At 36.1% G+C, this 20,940-nt stretch overlaps 1 protein-coding gene and 1 pseudogene across 4 annotated transcripts in view; both read right to left on the reverse strand.

Annotated features, from left to right (window-relative positions):
• Positions 1-5,197: 5,197 nt before the first annotated feature.
• On the reverse strand, positions 5,198-6,337 carry LOC114199445 (cyclin-G2 pseudogene; annotated as a pseudogene).
• Positions 6,338-15,720: 9,383 nt separating this feature from the next.
• The window catches only part of CAPS2 (calcyphosine 2), a 44,511-nt gene continuing 39,291 nt past the window's right edge, over positions 15,721-20,940 (reverse strand). For all 4 annotated transcript variants that reach the window (XM_028091346.2, XM_028091345.2, XM_028091342.2 and 1 more), the window contains one exon: positions 15,721-16,015. In XM_028091346.2, the coding sequence (XP_027947147.1) occupies positions 15,840-16,015 (176 nt within the window). In that variant the 3' untranslated portion in view covers positions 15,721-15,839. The remainder of the gene's footprint in view (positions 16,016-20,940) is intronic.

Raw genomic sequence — 20,940 nt, forward strand, 5'->3', positions numbered from 1 at the left:
GGAAATAAAATCTATTGGTTAGTTGAATATGGGTATGCACATGCCCTATAATCAGAAAAAAAATTCTAGGGAAATCCTTGCTCAGGTACACAAAAAGGCATCGATAAAAGTCCTCACTGAAGTACAATAGTAGTAAAAGGTTGAAAGCACTCCGGATATCAGTCAACAGAAGACTCGATAACTTGGGGGAGGTACTGAAAAGGATAATTCCAATATTTATCAAAATAAAATTTCCAGTTCTATATAGGTTGAGTGAAAATAATAAGAAATACAATGCAACACATGTAGTTATATATGAATCTGATATTTATATGAGACTTACGCAATTCATACATATATATAAATATGTATGCATTATGAGAAATAATACTATATATTTTACACTGACACCCATAAGAAATTTATGGAGGGTGTGGATTGGAAGGATATAAAGCAAGCACGAAATAGACCAAAAGCATATGAGAATGGGACCATATAGGGAGATGAGGGACATAAAACTATAAAAATGAATATTTATCAGACATTGACTGGTAATGTACCAAGAACTACACCTCAGTTTAATCAGTGTCCTTGAGATCCTCCTCAAATTGTAACATTCAGCATGGGGGAGGCCATAGTGCAACAAGCATTCATGTATGTGACTGTCAGACGATACTTTTCAGGACCTAAACTCCAATCTGTGTTTTTGGAATATATAATAACCTAGTCAGTTCCTGAGTATATAATAATGGATAGGAGCAGTTTTACCACTCTTGACTAGCAAGGCCACTTTTAACCACCTCCGTCTTAGTCTTTGTCTAGTTTCTAAGATATTTCTGTTTTATTCATTCAGTAGATGTTTACTGAACTCTAATTACATACCACAAACTCTCAGAATTTATCCCTGTCCTGTGTTGATAACCCTTCCACTTCTCTGATTGCTCCATTATTTTATTTTTTTTAATTTTAATCTACCCCTAAACCTCAAAATAGCCAAAACTAAACCATTCTATTTTTGCCTAAAATACTCTTTAGATTAATCCTCTATTCTCATAGTTTCTTCATATTGTCAGTTTGCAAATCCAAATCTATTTTTTTCATCTGGACATTGATGCTTTCATATCATCCTACTACCTCAAACTCAAATATAAATCAGTTGACTTTCATCATCTTCCCCCCAAAAATCATCTTGGATTGCCAATTACTATTGTCTTCCTTGAACACTAAAAAAAAAAAATAATAATAATTCATATATTTGTTTTGCTCTTCTCTTTCCTTCACCAATCATATCAATTCCCCATAAATCCGTATTAGTTTCTTATTGCTATTGTAACAAATCGCTACTAACTGGCTTAAAACAATATAAATTTATTATCTTATGGATCTGGAGGACAGAAGTCTGAAATGGGTCTCACTGGGCTAAAATCAAGGTGTCAGTGAGGCTGCATTCCTTACTTATTCTAGGGAAAAATCAGTCCTTCCTTCCTTCCGTCCTTCCTTTTTTCTTTCCTTTCCCTCCTCTCCTCTCCTCTCCTCCCTTCCTTTTCTATCTTCTAGAGGGTGCCCACATTCCTAGGTTTATGGTCCCCTTCCATCTTCAAAGCCCACAGTGGTTGGCTGTCTTTTTTATGGTGCCATTCCTCTGGTTCTCTTTTTTGTCTGTCTCCCTCTTCCTCAATGACCCTTGTGTATATACTGAACCCACCTGGATAATCCAGAATAATTTCCTGGAACAGCTGGTTCGATCCTCAACCCTAATTTCTCCTTGCCATGAACATTCACAGGTTCTGGGGATAAGGATTTGAACATGTTTGTGGACCCATTATTCTACCCACCACACCATTCAATCCATATCAATTCAAATATCACCCCCCTTTTTTTGCTTTTCTCCATATTTCATAATTTAGGACCAAACCCTGCAAAATCCTTTTCCTTCCAAACCCTTCTAGGGTTCCCCACCAGGTACCTTGCATGTGCTCAAACCAAGTCATTTTGGTTTAACATCTCACCTGGGCCGTTATCCTAATTCTTACGTCACAAATGTTCTTTTTCAAATTAAGTCACATCATCTTTAAGTATCCACCACAAACTCCCACCCCCTCTCAAAAGAGTTGTGAAATTTCCTAAGACAATTTAATCCATCTTTTTAAAAATTCAGTAAATATTTGATGCTTAAATGACTGAATAAATTCAGACCTTGTTTAGTAGATATACAGGCTTTATTGTACCTAGGAGAGAACAGTATCTCTTAAAAGTAAAAATTAAACAGTTCATCCTAGGGTTAGTATTACTTTATTACCGCCCCCTTCCCATCCCCGCCCACACTAGCAAACTACTGAGAACAGCCCCAGGTGTTACTCTGTCCTTTCCTGCAGGATTTAAACCAATGATTTCCAGGTTAAGCCTCATCTTGATATCCTCAAAAACCCAATTTGGCAATTCCCTATTATCATCTGCCCGTACCCAGAGCCTTTAGCAAACCTCCTTTCCTGAGGCCACTGCCTGTCTTTTTAGAAAAATTCCTTTTTCAATTCCTCCAAACTCACAGTCTTTTCCAACTGGCTTGCATTCAGTTTCTTCTGGAAATGACTACAGGTCTTTCAGGCTACACCAAAAATATAATTCTTTAAATTCCAGAATTTCTCAGAAAAAGTTTTTTATTTCACCATTCATGGCCCTTGCAGGCCAAATTACTGCTACATGATCATTAATAAATCATGATATTAGTTTATCTGAAGATAATGTGATCACTTTCACTGACAGGGAAACCAGGGACTGTAATTCAATATCCAATAACATTTGAAGAAGGAAGTATTTCTTCACAAAGCTTTCTGGGTAAAAAGTGCTGTATAATTTCAAAATAACAGAATCATTTTGGCAACAGAGGAAACGAGCTTCAAGGATTCTGGGCTATGTCTTTCCTCTGATGCATTTTTAGAGATCTCTCTGAGGGAGAAAAGTCCTAGGTTGGGGGGGAAACCAGTGTTGCTGTAATTGTTGATAAAAAATCAATAGTTCTAACAAAAGAACCAGGATCTAAGACACTGTGAGTGGAAGACCAAAACATTTGGGGACTTAAAAGTTAAGTGTGCTGAGGTGCCCAGTGCTGTTCAGCAGTTCACACGTATCTTTGCTGTTGTCAAAAGGTCAAAAAGACAAGCATCATGGAAACCAAATAGAGAAAAAGTAAACTCCCGTTTTGGGGTCTTCATTGGTTGTCTCTGACCTGGAAGAAGGAGTTACAGAGCCATAAAGTAAGTCATCTTGTCACTCTTTGAATTAATTATAAGCTACCTGGAGGGTTACGATGAGGGAACCAACAACTCGTCACTGCTTCCAGCACCATGAAAATGCCCAGAATCTATCAGAACAAGAGTTCTTGCTGAAAATCTCCTCACACGTGATCCTGACTGCTTCCCTGAGACAGGCAGGGTATAGCACTGCCTGCACACAAATGATGTGTGCAAAATTTAGAATAGGAAATATCTGAGGGCGATCGCTTATGAACACTCTTCATTCCTGTTTCAATCACTGAAAGTCTTCAACATCCCACACTTCCTCCTCCTTTCTTTGCCAGGACACCTGACTGGTACTGTTTTCAGAATTCTCTTCCTGACCTTTTTCTCTATTGAACAACCCAACGCCCCCCCAACTCATCCATTGTCATGCAAGACTCTTTCCGATGGATAATGAACTGTTCTATGTCCCTAAGCTTTCTCCCAGGACCTCTTCAAAGTTTTCCCACACAGATGACAGTGGAAAGACAGTCTTCCAAAGGAGCCAGAGGACTAGCCCAAAGCAGCATTTCAGAAGTGTAAATTTTCTTTCACATTTGCTGTGTTATCATTAACATGTGCATAAATTTTGCTTCCTACGTCAATTGTATCTGAGTTTGTATGAATCTAAGATGTATGATATTGTTTACCAACCACTGAAAATTGGTACTACTGGAAGATAGGCTTTGATTAATTATGACTTTCAGTATTCCCATAAGCCTCTTTCCTGAAGCCCTTTCTTTTCCTCCTGTCCAAGGGAACGTACATGTGTATACTGAGAGATTGTAGAGGTGACATTCCCCCTCATTCCCTAATTCTACTTCCTGACCCCTACTTTTCCAACTGCCTATAAAATTTGATCTTCATTTAAGACTATTTATCTCATATCATGCTTGTTAAGCTCACTTTATTCAATGTGGACTTTCAGACCTGGCTCTGTCTTTTCCTACCAGACTTCTACCACAATTCTGGGAGATTTCAGTGTTTATATAAACAACAAAAAAAATCACATTCTAATTTCAAACTCCCCAGACCTCTTTCACCTTACCCTTTCCTCCTCTGCACTGTAGGCCTTTTCCAAGGGACATGCCTTTAAGAGGTCACTCGAAACCTCAAAGTTCTGCATTCCCTATATTGGGTACAAATTCTTGGTTTTTCACCTCTCTCATCCTATCCTTCCCACCAGATATGCACAAGAATCACAACGAACCCTCTGGTCCCAGTTCTCCCATTGTCTTTGAATTTATCAGTTTCAACCTAGTCTACTTCATTTCTCACTGACAAGGTCTTTCATCTGAAGTTCGACATCACAAGCCACCTGCTAAACCCAAATCCTTGAGCAGTAAGAGCTACTCTGTTCTGTTTCTGCATTTTGGAAGTTGAGAATACTAGAGAAAAAGCCCTTAGTTCTTTGATCTGGCATGACTATGAATTCATGGTTTCCAACCTTAGCTAGGACCTCAGCCTCATGTCAGTAATCTTACTTGTCCTAATCAGTTCCCTCCAACTTCCCCTCAAAACCCATTCAGCACCTGCTCCCCTCAAACCTCTTCTCCTCTCAGACAGGAATCTTTTTATTTCAGTAGATTTCAGCCTCCTACTTCATACTTCAATCAAGAAAACAAATGTTCTCTCCTTCAACTTCCTACATCCTTTCTCACAAAATTTATTATCATATTAACAAATAGCTCAAGATCATTTTTATTTAAAGTGAAAAACAAAGTGCCTATATCTAAGTTATTCTCAATCATTTGAGAGGTCCTATCCTATTTGATAGCTTAGAATATGAAAATAGACCAGATCTGGTCTGAATAATTATAGACAACAGGTGCTCTAGTCTATGTATTCCTGCCTCAATGGGAGCGAGATAAAATATTACCCGGTCCTCCATTTATTGCTTATAAACCACTTACTTTAAATTCTGACATAGTACAATTAGAGTTCTAAAATGGAAAGCTCAGAGACTGTGCCACTTTCAAGTTGAAAAAGACAGTGCATCTTTGATCACTGCAATGGAGAGAGAGCTGCTGAGACCTCATTCTTTAGAATTCACCTCTTCAGAGTCCTCACTTTCATCAAAGCACTGTCTGCTGGTATCGTTTACAACTCAGGAACACCACAGTTGCTGTGTTAGTGGTCTGGGCTCTGCACCTAGAAACAATCCCAACCAACTTCTTGCAACATTCGAGAGAAAATAGTCAGCTAGACATTTGAAATTACCTCTCTCCAATGAAAGAACTCAGTGTCATTAATCTTCAAATGCTTTATCACAAGCAGGAGAACTTGTGATAATTTAATGAACTATGTTTGTACTTCCAGATTGAGAAGGCACAAAGCTAATGCAGATGGCTTTGCTTTTGAAAAGACTAGTTGAAAACTGCAAGCTTTCAGCTGAGCTTCCAGTTTACCAAGCCTCAATATTTCTTTCCTTTCTGAAATATGAAGTACAACAGCCTTATATAAGTAGAAAAACTTTAAGACAGCACTGTGTTCCATTTCATAGTTCTGAATTTTTTTTCCCAAAATTGTGTTCTCCCTTCATTTTCTGTCAGAAGCAGTGCATTTACATTGACTAATCTGGATTACTTCATGAGTGGGAAATGCATCCTTCTTCAACTATTCTGGCAAGCCAGCAAAAACAACAGACTCCAATGTGAGGCAAATTTTAGGTTTCACCTTCATAAAAAAATCAAGGATCTGTCCAAAATACTGGCAGCTAGGATAAAAGTTTACGTGCAAGTTCCCCCCAAAATGTTGGTTAAATCCCATAGATCTTGGCATTTTCCTGTCTTCAGCACAAAATGTTATCATTCTCAAGGGTAACTTTCCTCAGGCTCAGCCCTTTTTTCTTGTGGTTGGGATTTCTGTTCTTACTCCAGGTAGACTTTCAACAGCTCAGATAGCTGGACTCACTCCAGACTGCCAAGACCTATGCCCCCAGGTCCTTCACTAGATAGGAGATGCAGCCTCTGGCTTTGAGATGGCTGAGCACGGAGGAGCCTGATGGACTCCACCCTGAGTCCGGTATCCACCAGTTTAGCAGCGCCTCCAACAGGCATCCAACTCTCCACTGGCACTGACATCTCCGCCTCAGCCTCAGAGTCCCAGCTTCATGCCTCTGCCCATGCCTACCCTCCTGCTGGCTGTATCTTCTCCTGCAGACTCTGGGGTGGCAGGTCTACTAGCCCCTCTGGGGCCATGCTATGCCATCAGCAGAGGCTGAAGCTTTTTGTTCATCATATTTTTAATATCTGAAGTTAAAAACTGTTCTCTGATTTTTTTATAGGACCCCATTTTTGTTTCATTGGCAGATATCTTTTCTCATATCCTTGATGATATTAACTACACTTTGTTTTATTTCTTCTGTTGCACCGATGGTCTTTGTTTTCGTGTAAGTTTTTTTTTCCTGTTTTTGTCTCTTCTAAACTGTCTTTTCTTAACTCTCTAGTGATTCTTGGCTGTTCTTTCATTTGTATAAGTGAGAAGCTAACTGGAAGAAGTGCACTGGTGTGTGTTGGTGGGTGGAGAGTATAAACCTGGCTGTCTAGAATTCTAGGAGCTAGGCAGGAGAAGCAGCCTGCTGGTCTTGCATTTCAGTTTGCAGATTTCTGCATCCTACCATGTTTCGCTCCTACTGTGTTTAGCTCCCCACCTTATCCTGTGCCTGTTGTCTCTGAACCCAGAAGCAGCTTGGCTCAGTTTCTCCAGACTAAGCGTATTATTACCTATGACAGATGTGGGTGGGGTGGTTTCCTGACTGCTCAGAAAGTTTAAAGGACCGGGGAAATTCAATCTATTGGTATATAGATTTTCAACCAATCATGTTGCCAATCATACCTCACCCCATGTTCTAAGCATTCTGTAAGGAAAATCAGATCAATTCTTAGAGATACTCCATTTCTTGTAGGCATTTGGAATCCTGTTTCTTCTAGTCTGCTAAGACCATTAAACTTCCTCCATCAGCTTGTTGTCTAACTTAAAAAAAATTCTTTCATCCACTATTCTTCATTGATTATTTTAGTGAAATTTTTAGAGGAACTGAGGCACAAGGATGGTTAATCTGCCAAGTTTAACGGGAAGGGCTCAATAGTTAACTGTTGGTATTTCTAAAACAAGGCTTTCAGTTTCCTCCCCAGATATAAATCTGACCTAACGTTCATTTGTCATCTTAATGACAATTAAGGAAGGGAGTTAAGCCTGCTCACCAGCCTCTTAACTCCCTTCCATGCCTGTCTTTTATAGAAGGAGCCCGACATGGGGCTCGATCCGAGGACCTTGAGATCATGACCTGAGCCGAAACCAAAAGTCGGCGGCTTTACCAACTGTGCTGCCCAGGCCCCTCTCCCCCTCATCCTTTAAGGCCATCTCTGGCTTCAACTCTGAGAAGCATTTTCCTCTGATTAGCCACCACCAAAAATTGCTGGGACTTCCATAGTTCCTTGTATTTTATAATTTGGCTTATATTTTTATAATATGACTGTTTCCTACATTAGACAAATCATCACATGAGTGTAATGAGTCTGTCATTCATGTTTGCATTCTCTCAGTGCCTGGCACAGTGCCTCACATATAGTAAGTACTCAATATGTACTTGTTGAAGGAAAGAACAAAGGAGAACTACGGGCTTGCTTAAGGGTAAAAAGCAATTAGGCTAAATACTTTCAATTAAGATTAGTGTTTATCTCTAGCTTCAGAATTAACCAACCATAAGGAACACCAGTGAGACTCCTAATGAAGAAACTAGAATTCAATCATCTAATTGGAAAATAATACTGGAACAGGGACTGTAGAAAATAATTGTTTCCGGGGCACACATAGCACAGATTCTTTTCTTCCATTTTTCTGTAAGATAACTTCTTCTTACTGAGTTCTGAGGAAAAGATGTCTCAGGAAATACAATCAATAAATCCTACCTTGAGGATGGGAGAGGGAAGCTTGCAAGCTAACAGAGAAAAATGGAGAAACATTAACTTGGCTCCACTGAGAAAAAAAGATCTTTAATAGAAGGAAAGGATAGAATGACATATAAATATGCCATTTATAAGACAGACGATCAAGATTCAAGAAAAATATGGAGAACAGCAATAATTTAAGAGAATATGGAATGGATATTATATCACTGAAATCAAACCTTAAAATACATGAAGAAAACACCTGAATTACATAGAGCAAAATTGATAATCAACATAATATAAAATGGTATCAAAGGAACAAGCTGAAGTCAATACTGGGATATGTCCTAATAAAAGCCTTAAGTTTCAAGAAATAATCAAGAATTCTCTACACTTCAAAAGCAGAAGGAAAGTAAACAGATCACCATCAGGAAACCGAAGTCAAGAGCACTTCAGACTACCAGACAGTGGAGTGACATCTCCAAAAGTCTGAAAGAGAAAGTGTGTGACCCAAGGCTGCTCTGCCCTCAAGCTGTCCCTGTTACATGGTGGCTATGCGAGCTTCTAAGAGATGCCAATTTCCGAGAGCCTTTCCACTCCTACACTTCCACTTCCACTCCTACTCCACTTCTCATACTTAACAGTCACTGACTTCTACGACTGCAGTTTCTGGGACCCAAAAGGCTTCTTGAGGAAAGAAAGCATGTTTTATTCTACTTTGGACCATCAGGGCCAGGGAAACCCCTCTCTTCTTTGTTTCAGTATAAACTCTCTAAAGTCCCCTTTTCCACTTCAGGTGGGCCTATATCCATTACCATCTACTTACACACACACACACACACACACCACTCAAGGACAGGTGGGGTTCAGATTCTGAGTTAAGTTCTTGGCATTTCTGCTTCCAACCCTGGCACTGTAAAAACAAAAAGCAGGCCTGTCTTCTTGGAATGAGGCTGGAGGAATCATTTATTCTTTTCTGAGTCTTATAGCAATAGGAACCAAACATAAATGATTATCTCTACAAATTATCTTGCCATATTCATCAGAGTCCTTGGTGAAACAGAGGGAATGGACAAAGTCTTTCAGCAAGAAAAGTATATGATACTTAATCTAAGTGATAAACTCACTAATTGCCAGAACTAAAACAATATAATGAGTAACTGTTGCAAGGGTAAAATATATGTTCTGCAAAGCTTTGACTTTATTTGACAGTTCAATTTCATTTATCTTTAATAAAGTATAACTTTTGGATTCTGTGTATCACTCATTCGATCAGATCACTTTCTTCCGCCCAGCTCAGATCATACAGACTTATTGTGCCCACTTTCTTCTTTAATGTCTCAAAAGGATTTTATAAACTGTGGCCATATTAACTAAATCTCCTGAATATTTGACAAAATGTTTTTAATATCCTTACTTTATTCAAATTCTAATTAAGAATTTGTTATACTTACTATATTTATATTAAAAAATAGCCCCCAAACTTAGCAGCCTAAAGCAAGGTGGTTCTCACTTGGGGTCTGTACCATGAATATAGTGAGATGTTAGCTGGGGCTGTAATCAACTCAAGATGACTCAATCACATGGTAGACAATTGATATTAGCCAGGTACCAGCTGGAAGCTCAGATCTGGCTGTTGAGCAGAGCACTTCATATAGCGCCTCCAGTTTGGCAGTCTCATATAGTCTGACTTACTTGGTGGCTCAAGTCTTGCAACAAGCAATGAAGACACTTTATGGCTTTTTCTTGCTTAGTTTGAGAAGTCACACAGCCTCACTGCAGCCCCAATCTATTGTTACAATCAAGTGACAAATCACTTTACCCAACTAGAGAAGACATACACCCCACCTCTTGATGTGAGGTCAAGTTCACTATGTAACAACACTTTATGGGATGAGATACTGTTCCAGCCATCTTTGGAAAACACAATCTCTTATTGGATTCAAGGCAGTCGACTGTCTGTGTAGACACCAAAGATATTAGGAATGTTGCCTTACGTCTCTATAGGTATAAAATTAGTCTTCCACATATATCATCTTCCAATTAATTCCAGTAACAATAAATTCTGTTACTAATTACTCTTTCAAATTGTCACCTTGCTATAAGCTTTGAAGGAAAAGAACTGATAGCCTTCATATAAGATTTTGATTTCCTGCATGGGCTCTGATGAAGGAAGAAAACTGATCTCTCTTTAAAATAATGGTTCTAATGATGGCCATTTGGGATTAATCAGAAAAAATAAAGAAAACTCTTCATTATTTTTTTATTTCATGCAAAAAACACAAAGGAGATAAATGTATACTGAGTTACATTTGTCTGCTAGATTGTGCTAAGCACTATACCTAGATATATATCTACATCTACATCTCTAAGTATATCCATACTTACACCTATAGTCAGTCAGTCCTTCAGTAGAGACAGTGACATTCAGTAGCTTCCCAAAGTCATACCTAATTTGTAGCAGAGTTCAACTTTTGAAATTCATTATTCAGTTACTTCAAAGCTTGTGCCCTTTCCACATCATTTATGTTAAAATATTAAAGTACATGCTTTTTCTTGATGTAATGGTCATCTGAATATATCCTCAAAATTACCTTTCCTTGACAACATGTATTTTCTTAAGTTCTACACGAATCTCTTCAACTACTGGATAAGTGTGCAACTTTCATAAGTGACATATAATGATTTCCTTGAATATAGTCACGTGTTCCATATTGGCTTTCTCATCACCTGAAAATCCCAGGAAACTCAACATACAGTTGCAAAGGTGAAAATCTTTTCATTTATATCTAAACTTATTCAGCCATAGCTCAGAAATCCCATCCTAACCTGATAAAAGGAATATATAAACACAAGAGACCTTGCATAAAATTTGTCACCAGATGGGTAATTCTTTTATTCAAATCCTTCCAAATAACTTTGCCTTGCTTAGATATCCAAAAACTACACAAATTAGCTCACATAGGTTACTGAAGAAAGAAATCTGAAAATGTGTATCTGCTAATACATTTTTATAATCTACACAATCAAATCTCCAAAATTTTTACCATTTCGGCTTTTCTATAGAACATTCGAAATGCCATCTCAATAATATCTTAATATATATCACATGATTTCAGAGGGATGAATTATTATTATTATTACCTCCCTGAGATGACACAAAAAGTTCTTCCATGTTCCACTATGCCTACTTTATACCTGTGTTATAACAATCATGAACTAGGGGTATTTAAATTTTTAAGTCTGTTACCTCAGGCATTGTGCCATGCTATATTTGGATCTGTGATGTGGTGTCTGATAGAGAATTATAGCTGCAAACTGACAACTGTATTAAGAATAGCTAATTTAGTTGTGCACAATAGGGTTTTTTATGGTAAACTGTGATACCTCCCCCCAGAGTCCCCCAGCCAAAAATCTTTGAGATTGGGGAGAACTAGTTACTCCTCCTACCCAACTATAATGAAATTCAGACCAAATTCTGCCACACATACAGACATTTATTAAACAAGCATTTCTGGGGCACCTGGGTGGTTGTCAGTTGAGCTTCCAACTCTTGATTTCCACTCAGGTCATAATCTCAGGGTCATGGGATTCAGCCCCGCATCGGGCTCCATGCTCAGCGTGGAGTCTGCTTAGGATTCTCTCTCTAATAAATAAAATCTTTAACAAACGAGCATTTCTTAGCAAGGAGGCATAAGGAGATGACACAACCTAATCTGTAAACTCACTGAAATCCCAGTAGTTTGTCCCACTGGGAGCCCTAACCATCCCAGTGCACAAAAGCTCCCCAGAAGCAGCAACAGCACATGCAAGGGGAGGCATCTGGTTACCGTACTGTTATAGTTGGGCAACCAGAAGTTCTAATCCACAGGTGGACACAAGACCATTTAGGGATTCAATGATGCCCTATTTTTATGGACCAAATCCATTGTGCTTAGGAGGCTAGTTCTATAGGCATCAAATACTGACTGAATTCCAGCTGAAGTGAATATTGGTAGCCCCTGGAGTAGTGAAGTCTTGTTGATAAAGTGCTAACTGAACCACCTCCAGTCTGTGCACTCTTTGTTAGGGAAACTTACTGCCCCCATAATTGAAGCTTGCACTAATGTGCACATTCATACTATTCAATAGTCTATGCTACAGTATTTTAAAGCAACAGTGTTAAAATTAAGAACCATAACAATTGTTGCTCAAAATCACACTTACCCAGTTAGCAAATTTTGGTTGAACACCTACCACATGTCAGGCATCCTGCATTAGATACCAGGCTCATAAAGTGAAATAAGACATGGTTCTTACCCTCGAGAAGCTTACAAATCAGTGGGAAAACAAGCGAAGTAAAAACTATAGTATGAAGTGATAAATGCTGGATGAAGGGCTCATACAGGCTGCCTCTGAGATCCCAAGAAGGACAACTATATCAGACTCAAGAGTTTCTCTGTTTTAGCTTTCCAGAAGAGATGGTTCTTGAAGTAGTATTAGAAAATCAGTGTGAGTTAACTTCGATGCACTAATGGAGGAAACCATTTTAGACAAAAGCAACAGAGCAGTTCTGAAGTCACAGAGGTTTGACGCCTCACAATCTAGTTTAAAAACTGTAAGTAGCTCTGAATGGCTGGGGGGACAAGGAGAGTGGAGTGTGGAGAGGGAGTTGAGCTTAGGGAGACCAGGCTATTTAGGTTTTATGTGTTAAGGTGAGGAGTCTGAACTTCTCTTAAAGGTATAGGATACCGTGGAAGGACTTAAATCATGGAAGTACATTTTAGAAAGATCATTCTAACAGCAATGTGTAGGATGGGTTAAAGTAGGATTGGGGAGGAGGCAGAGTTGATGTGGGGGTAATACACATGAAAGGTGGTAAGAGCTTGAGCAAAGGAATAGGCATTGAGAACAGTGAAAAGGATGGATTCAAAAGTAAGAAACCAAAGGACTTGAGACAAAGTGGATATACAGCATGTGAGAAAAATCTAGACTATCGAGACTCTTGGAAATTGCATGGAATAGTGCCACACAGTAAATACTGCTGACCCTTGAACAATATGGGTTTGATTTGTGCAGGTCTGCCTACACTAGAATTTTTTTTGATACAGTATTGAAAATGATTTTAACAACTTTTTCTTTTCTCTACCGTACTCGAAGAATGCAGTATATAATGTAACATACAAAATAAGGGTTAGTCGACTATATATGTTATTGGTAAGGGTTCGGTCAACAGTAGGCTATTAGTACTTAAGTTTTGGGGGAGTCAAAAGTTATAGGCGGATTTTCAACCAAACAGGGGATCAGCGCCCTTACCCTCCGTGTTGCTTAAATTGTCAACCTTTTACATGACCGGTTAAATGAAATCATGATCAAATGAACAATGGCTACACCATGAGGCACTTATATATGAAGGCATTCAAAAAATACGTTTTCCTTATAAGTCTGTATGACCATAAAATAAAAATGGAAGGCCATAACAGGAGCTTTTCCTCATTATCAGATTCTAACCCTTTCCTATCAACCCACCGAATTCTCTATGCTCTTCTCTTGCTCGGCTTGTTATGTTGGTTCAATTCCTTCTACTTCTTTAAGCACTTTCACTATAGATGTTTGTCCTTGCTGGCCAACCTAGTAGTGACTACATTTTATCACAGTACATATTTTATTTATTCAAGCACTATAAACCATAATCTCACATATATATGCATGTTAAATAATCTGCAGTAAGTATAGCCTATTAAACACAATCTCTCCTGAAGTAATTCACAACTTTGACTGGAAATCAAAGTAATTAATAAAATGTGTTTTATAGCTGTATCAGAATTATGGATTATTTTAAGTGACTCTACCCTGTGTAGAGTCACTTGTTCATTAAGTACATATGGTCTTTTGCTATAAAATTTAAAACAGGAACATATACTTTTATCTATATTATGCTCTAGTTGTCCTATCATTCAAATGTATATTCTTTCCTAATTAAAATATAGCTTAAAATTCATAAATAATATCCTTTGTTTTCTAATACAGTTTGAGTTTTCCCAAAAATTCCGTAAAATCTTATTTATAAGAATAGGGATGCTAAAATTAATATGTAGAATTCAATAAACAGTATGGAAGCAACTCTATGCCACAAAAACCTTTTAAAGATCTAAAGAATGATGAAATATACTTGACTATAAAATTCACGTAACATCACTACAACATATAATTTCATATTTAATATTTTAAAGTTAATCAAGATATTTTAAACTCTTGAAGACTGTTAAGCATAGAATTTCAAATGTCAGTTATTATGTTGTGGGTGATTGAAAATGTAACTACGTAATTAAATGCTCTTCTAGTAAACTGGATACTAAATAATAGATCTTATTGTACCAAAATCAAAGAATTCAGACAGTAAAGCAAATGCAGAATGATTTATTGTGCCACCAATTAAAATTTAACAAAATACACAAATAACATATTGAATATGTATTTTCTAACTCTACACTGAAATAACAATGTAAAATAATGAGAAATTAACTATTCCTAAGCTCCTAAGTAGAGAAACTTTTTGTAAACACAGACGATTATTTATATTAAAAGGGTGGAGGATATTTAAGACTATGCTGTGACATTAACATGTTAAATCCCAGAAGAATCTTCCGTTTTTTTACAAGATGACAGCCTATACATTTTCTGATTATATTCACAAGAAAATATGACCTAACAACATAAGAATAGAAAGGACAATTACAATATATCTAACCATTAAATAATATCTATTTAGAAGAAAATGTTTTCGTTGTTTAGCATAACAAAAAGAGATGTTTAGAATAACATACGTTCATTTTAGGACACAAACATCCTTTTTCATTTTGTTAAGAATTACTAAATTATCCCTTAGTCCATACATGGGATAATGCACTTTTTCAGATCTTTATTTAAAAATCTAAGAAAATATTCTCCATCCCATTTTGTATTGTTTCTAGCTAAACAGTAATTCTGCATAGGTAATAAGGATTGCAGTTAAAAATAGGACAAAAGATCAAACAGATCTGATCACTTGAATAATTACATTGTGCTCTACTGGACAATAAACAGCACATAATTTAGAAGAATCCACAAGACAAGTCAGTGTTTAAATAAGCATTTTAAGGGTAAGCTTCCATCATTCTAAATATTTATGTTACAGAAAACATCTACACCGCATGGAAAATTTCTCTTGCATATCCTCTAATTCCTTTAACATTTTCATATGTTTGAAACAAGCTGAACTATTTGAAGTCTTACAGGCTTTTGGGTCCAATTCCAGTTCTTCAAATTGAGAATGGGCAGCAATCATATTTTGGAGAATGGGTAACCAAAAAACAATGGACGAGTAACTTGGTTACTATATAGAAGCTCTCATATAGTTTGATACAGATGTAACTTTCTTATGAAGGCTAATTTAAAAAATGACCTTTAAAATATATTCAAGATAAGTAATGAATCAACAAGATAGAGCTTTAGACACTTAGAAGACAGGCAGGCACACAGACATGCTCATGACCAGACACATACCCCTTCAGCTCTCTTTCTGATTTCTCCTTCCAGACTCAACCTGTTTGAGAAAAAAAAAAAAAAAAAAGAAATCCTAGAAAAATATATTCCAGGGTTTGACCATATTTTACATTCAATTCATCTCTCTTTTGAAATGCTTAGTGCTGAAGACACACTCATTCTAAAAAAACTAAATCCCCCACGGAGTACGTACGATATTAACAAAATCTTCATCATTTACTATCCCTATACTTAGACCTTCATAGTAATCTTCAAATTCACCATAGGACACTTCATCCAACTTGCTGCAGGCATCTTTTAATGTTTCTAGAAACGATAATTTTATTTCTTCCTCTGTGGAAAGGCCTGTAAGATAGTACCGACTGTGAAACAATCTCCTTAAAACACTAGTAAAATGACTGATGACGATACAGAAATACTTAATCACCTTATGAAATCTTTTCAACAGTTTCAAATCTTATGTCAAAATACCCTCCAATTTATTTAAACATTTTCTTGCATGAATCAGAATTTAATGGTGATGACTTTATACACATTTGAGGCATCTTTTAAGCCTCTGATCAGATGTGTCCTATAGGTATAAACAAAGTAACAGTCACTACTGTCCATATTCTTATATATCTTAATGTTGTAGAGGACTCAGCTTTATTCCCATTAGAAATGAGGAAAGAAGAAAACAAGTAAATAATTTCAAAGATTTATAGGCTGTTAACACAGTAATGCAATGTGTGAAAAACATCCCTATATTCAGGCATTAGTTATTTTATGAATCAGTTACTCATAATTGCAGCTAGAAAATATTACTGCAAACAAGATTCGGAAGCCTATGAAAATCTTTGTCAGAAGAATTTTCACTGGATTAAATCACTCTATTTTAGGGCGCCTGGGTGGCTCAGTTTGTTAAGCAACTGCCTTCGGCTCAGGTCATGATCCTGGAGTCCTGGGATCGAGTCCTGCATCGGGCTCCCTGCTCAGCGGGGAGTCTGCTTCTCCCTCTGACCCTCTTCCCTCTCATGCTCTCTATCTCTCATTCTCTCTCTCTCTCAAATAAATAAATAAAATCTTTAAAAAAAATTAAAAAAAATAAAAAAAATCACTCTATTTTAATCTCTGACATTAAGGAGGCTATTTCCACTACGTCATACGAAATAGGATTAATTTCATTCTATAGGAAGATGCTACTGAGAATCACATATGTAAAAAAATTACAATTCTTCAGTTTGTTATTTAAAGAGAGAACATAATTGCTAAGCAAAATAAGTCAGTCAGAGAGACAAATACCATATGATTTCATTCATATGTGGAATTTAAGAAACAAAACAGATGATCACAGGGAAAGGGAAGGAAAAATGAAATAAGTGGAAAACAGAGAGGGAGGCAAACCATAAGAGACTCAGCTATAGGGAACAAACTGAGGATTGCTGGAGGGGAGGGGGGTAGGGGGATGGGGTAATTGGGTGATGGGCATTAAGGAGGGCACCTGATGTAATGAGCACTGGGTGTTGTATGCAACTGATGAATCACTAAACTATTCTGAAACTAATAATACACTATATGTTAACTAACCTGAATTTAAATAAATAAATAAATAAATACATAAATAGAATCTAAAAAAAAAAAGAAAGAAAATTATTCATTTGACCATGCTATACCCATTAAGATTCCTAACCCTGTGTATTGCTGAGATTGAGACATTGTAGTCTCCACCCATAGATTGTGACTGAAAAGTACTTCTAAAAAGAATATTTCAGAGTTCAATTTGGGAGAAGCAGGTCAATTTTAGCAAATAAGGAAGAATATATTATGCCTGGGAATTTTATATCTCTAGAATCACCCTTTCACAGTCGTTTAAATTCAATTAAAATATGGTAAAAGTTCTTAAAAAAAAAAAAAAAAACAGGACGCCTGGGTGGCTCAATTGGTTAAGCATTTGCCTTCAGCTCAGGTCATGATCCCAGGGTCCTGGAATCAAGTCCCCGCATCGGGCTCCTTACTTAGCAGGGAGCCTGCTTCTCCCTCTTCCTCAGCTGCTCCCCTTGATTGTGTGCTCGCGCAATCTGTCTCTCTCTGACAAATAAATAAATAAAATCTTTAAAAAAACAAAAGAAAAAAAACAAAGAAAGAACATAAAATATCTGATGCAGTCTTTTAATTCATTTGATTTTTTTTAATTCAGAAAGAGAACAATAAGCTATTTAAATAAGTAGCGTAGGTTATATTGTCGTCAGTTAAAGGGAAGGAGCAATCTCACATGCTACCCTATTCACATGGATCTAGATCTACTCCCAGGATCCTAGCATGTAAAAGGAAAAAAGACATGCATTAAGTTTTTAATAAGAGGAATTAAAAGATGAAAGGAGCTACAAATATGGTCAGATAATACTCAAAGAAAATAGAGACCCATATATAAAGGCAAAAGAGTGTCAGAAAAATATAAATGACCCTCAAATCATTTTGAAATCATGTTGCATTTTAAAATAACAAACTTAAATTGGGAATACCACCTTAATTGTCTAATGAGGTGGGCAAAATTAGGATAAGAGTTGTATCTTTTTTAAAAACCAGAGGTTCTCTAATGGACTTAGATAATAATTCACTGTTAAGTGTCTTTCAAACTAAAAAAATGCTTCAGACGTTTGCTGTCTTTTAAAAATGTGTGCAAAACAGAGAACAATTATTTTATTTTTAAAAAAGGCTGAATGAACAAGGACTGAATAATTATGCTCTGCAGAAATGGTAATATAAAACAATAGAGTAAATTTGTGATTGTTAGTCAAGGATTAAAATTAACCAAGATCTAATCTATATAAAAATATATAGCTGTTAGCAGAAGAGATTTCCTCCTCTGTTTACCATCCATACTTTTGAACAAATGAGTTTTAATACTGTTTTTTAGTGCTCGCTTCAGCAGCACATATACTAAAATACTGTTTTTTAATGAAAACATTTTTTATTTAAATTTGTGTTTCAAATACTCAAGAATTTTATACCTCCACTGTATCACCACCCAAGAAATACATACATACCTTTTATCATTTGTAACTAACCTTTCTTTCTCTCTTCTTAGACACCATGAAGTATTTTAATAAACAATGATACAGAAATACATTTGGGACATCCCATTTCTATTAAAGCTGAAAATACCTTTTTCTAAGAAATTATTTAAGTAAAGTAAAAAGAAAGTATTTTCTATAGTTAAATTGTGCTCTAAAAGCCTTAATTTGAAATTAATTATAAATTGTAAATAATCTAGGGGCACCTGGGTGACTTAGTTGAGCGTCCAACTCTAGATTTGGTTCAGGTATGATTTGGGGGTCATGAGATCAAACCCGGCCTTAGGCTCCGAGTTCGTTGGGAAGTCTACTTCTTTCCTTCTCTCTCTGCCCCTCCCCCTGCTCACTCTTTCTCTCTCTCTCTCTCTCTCTCTTTCTCAAATAAATAAATCTTTTTTTAAAAAATTGTAAATAATTTATTTTACAGAGATGGACATGTGAAGAGACTATAATTTGTAATAATAGATAATAATAAATTTTTAAACTTTAAATTTTAAAAAACTGTAATGGGTGTTCCTCTTTTTAAGACTACTTGTACCTACTAGCTTATCTTCCTTAATGTAATGCAAAGATGAGGTATGGAATTTCTTAAACTAATGAAGGCTTATCCAACAAGAACAAAACCCTCACCAACAATTCAATGACATCTAACAAAACTAATGTTACTTTAGCAACTTAATTAAAATTATTAGAAGGGAGAAAATAAAGAGAAAAACAATATAGGATGTTGAAATCACCTAATTTTGAAATAAGTAAACTATCTTGTTCTTATATTTAGTAAAATTAATTAAAGAAGAAAAGCAGAGAATGACATAGGTTTAAAGGAATAGATATGCTAACTCCAATAATGCTCGAAATTTTCTTATGGCAACTGCAGTTCATTTAAAGTCATTGATAAGCAAATTAAACTATTCTGACCTAAAAGAGACTATTAGAAATTGGGAAGCTAGTGATGATTAGCTTTAATCTTTATAACAAACTGTTGGTTTTTTCACTTCATAATTAAAAGTGATAAATAAACCATTTACAAGGGTTAATGATGATAAACCAAAATAATTACAATGTATCTTCTTTTAATAATAAAATATTAAAGGAAAATTCTGGAATAATAGTATTCTGTAGTATTTAACAGTATACGATCAAAATCATAAATTAGAAAGACACTTCATAAAATATAAATTACAAATGGTCAAAAAATATACAAAAATATGTTTAACCTTCCAAATAACCAGGGAAATGCAAATAAAAATTTTTAGTCTATCAGACTGGCAAAATTCTATGCTGTTGGCATGACAGTCGGGGAAATGAATTCTCCAACTAATGGCAATATAATCTGGTATAGCCACCTCATAATGCAATTTGTAAGTATCAATTAAAATTTGAAACGTAGATATTCTAGGTATTGAAATAACCACCCCCCCCCCCCGACAGGAAACAGCAGAAAATGAGCCTAAGGAGTCACAAATAAGCATATTCACTGCTTCATTGCTTAGAAATTTAAAGTCTGCCAGTAGGAGACTAGGTAAATTGTAGTGTATTGATTTTTAAAAAGAATAATATGCAACAGATAAAAATAAGGTAGCCCAATATGGATTAATATGGCAAGAGCTCCAAAACATATTTTTGAGTGTAAAAAGTAAACTACATAGCAGTGTGTTTAGTGTACCTGTCATGTTAAAAAAAAAAACAACAACTGCAAGAAGTATTTGATATATACAGTACCTATACAGCTATGAAAATTCGTAATGACTGAAATGTATATATATTAAATGATATTAAATGTTACCTCTACAGAGGAATGTGTGATGAAAAGAGGAGAGTTACTGTGGCCAAAACTTTCTTTATAATAATTTATTTATAAATCAACTATGTAAAAATTAAAGTCAGAAGCAATATAGTAGGTAATGAATCTCTAAAATTACAGATCTTCCCTGACTTACAATAAAGTTATGTCTGATAAACCCACTGTAAACTGAAACTGTCATAAGCTGAAATGCATTTAATTCACCTATACTACCAAACACCATAGCTTAGCCTAGCCTAGCTTACTCGTGCTCAGAACACTTAAATTAGCCTATAGTTGGGCAAAATCACTTAATGCAAAGCCTATTTTATAATACAGTATTGAATATCTCATATAATTTATCAACTACTGTAGTGAAAGTAAAAAACAGAATAGCTGTATGGGCATAGAATGGTTATATAAGTGTATGGGTT

Source organism: Eumetopias jubatus, unplaced genomic scaffold (genome assembly GCF_037043125.1).
Source record: "Eumetopias jubatus isolate StellerSeaLion01/CBP00866 unplaced genomic scaffold, mEumJub1_p1.0 scaffold_8, whole genome shotgun sequence".
In the NCBI taxonomy this organism is placed as follows: Eukaryota; Metazoa; Chordata; class Mammalia; order Carnivora; family Otariidae; genus Eumetopias; species Eumetopias jubatus.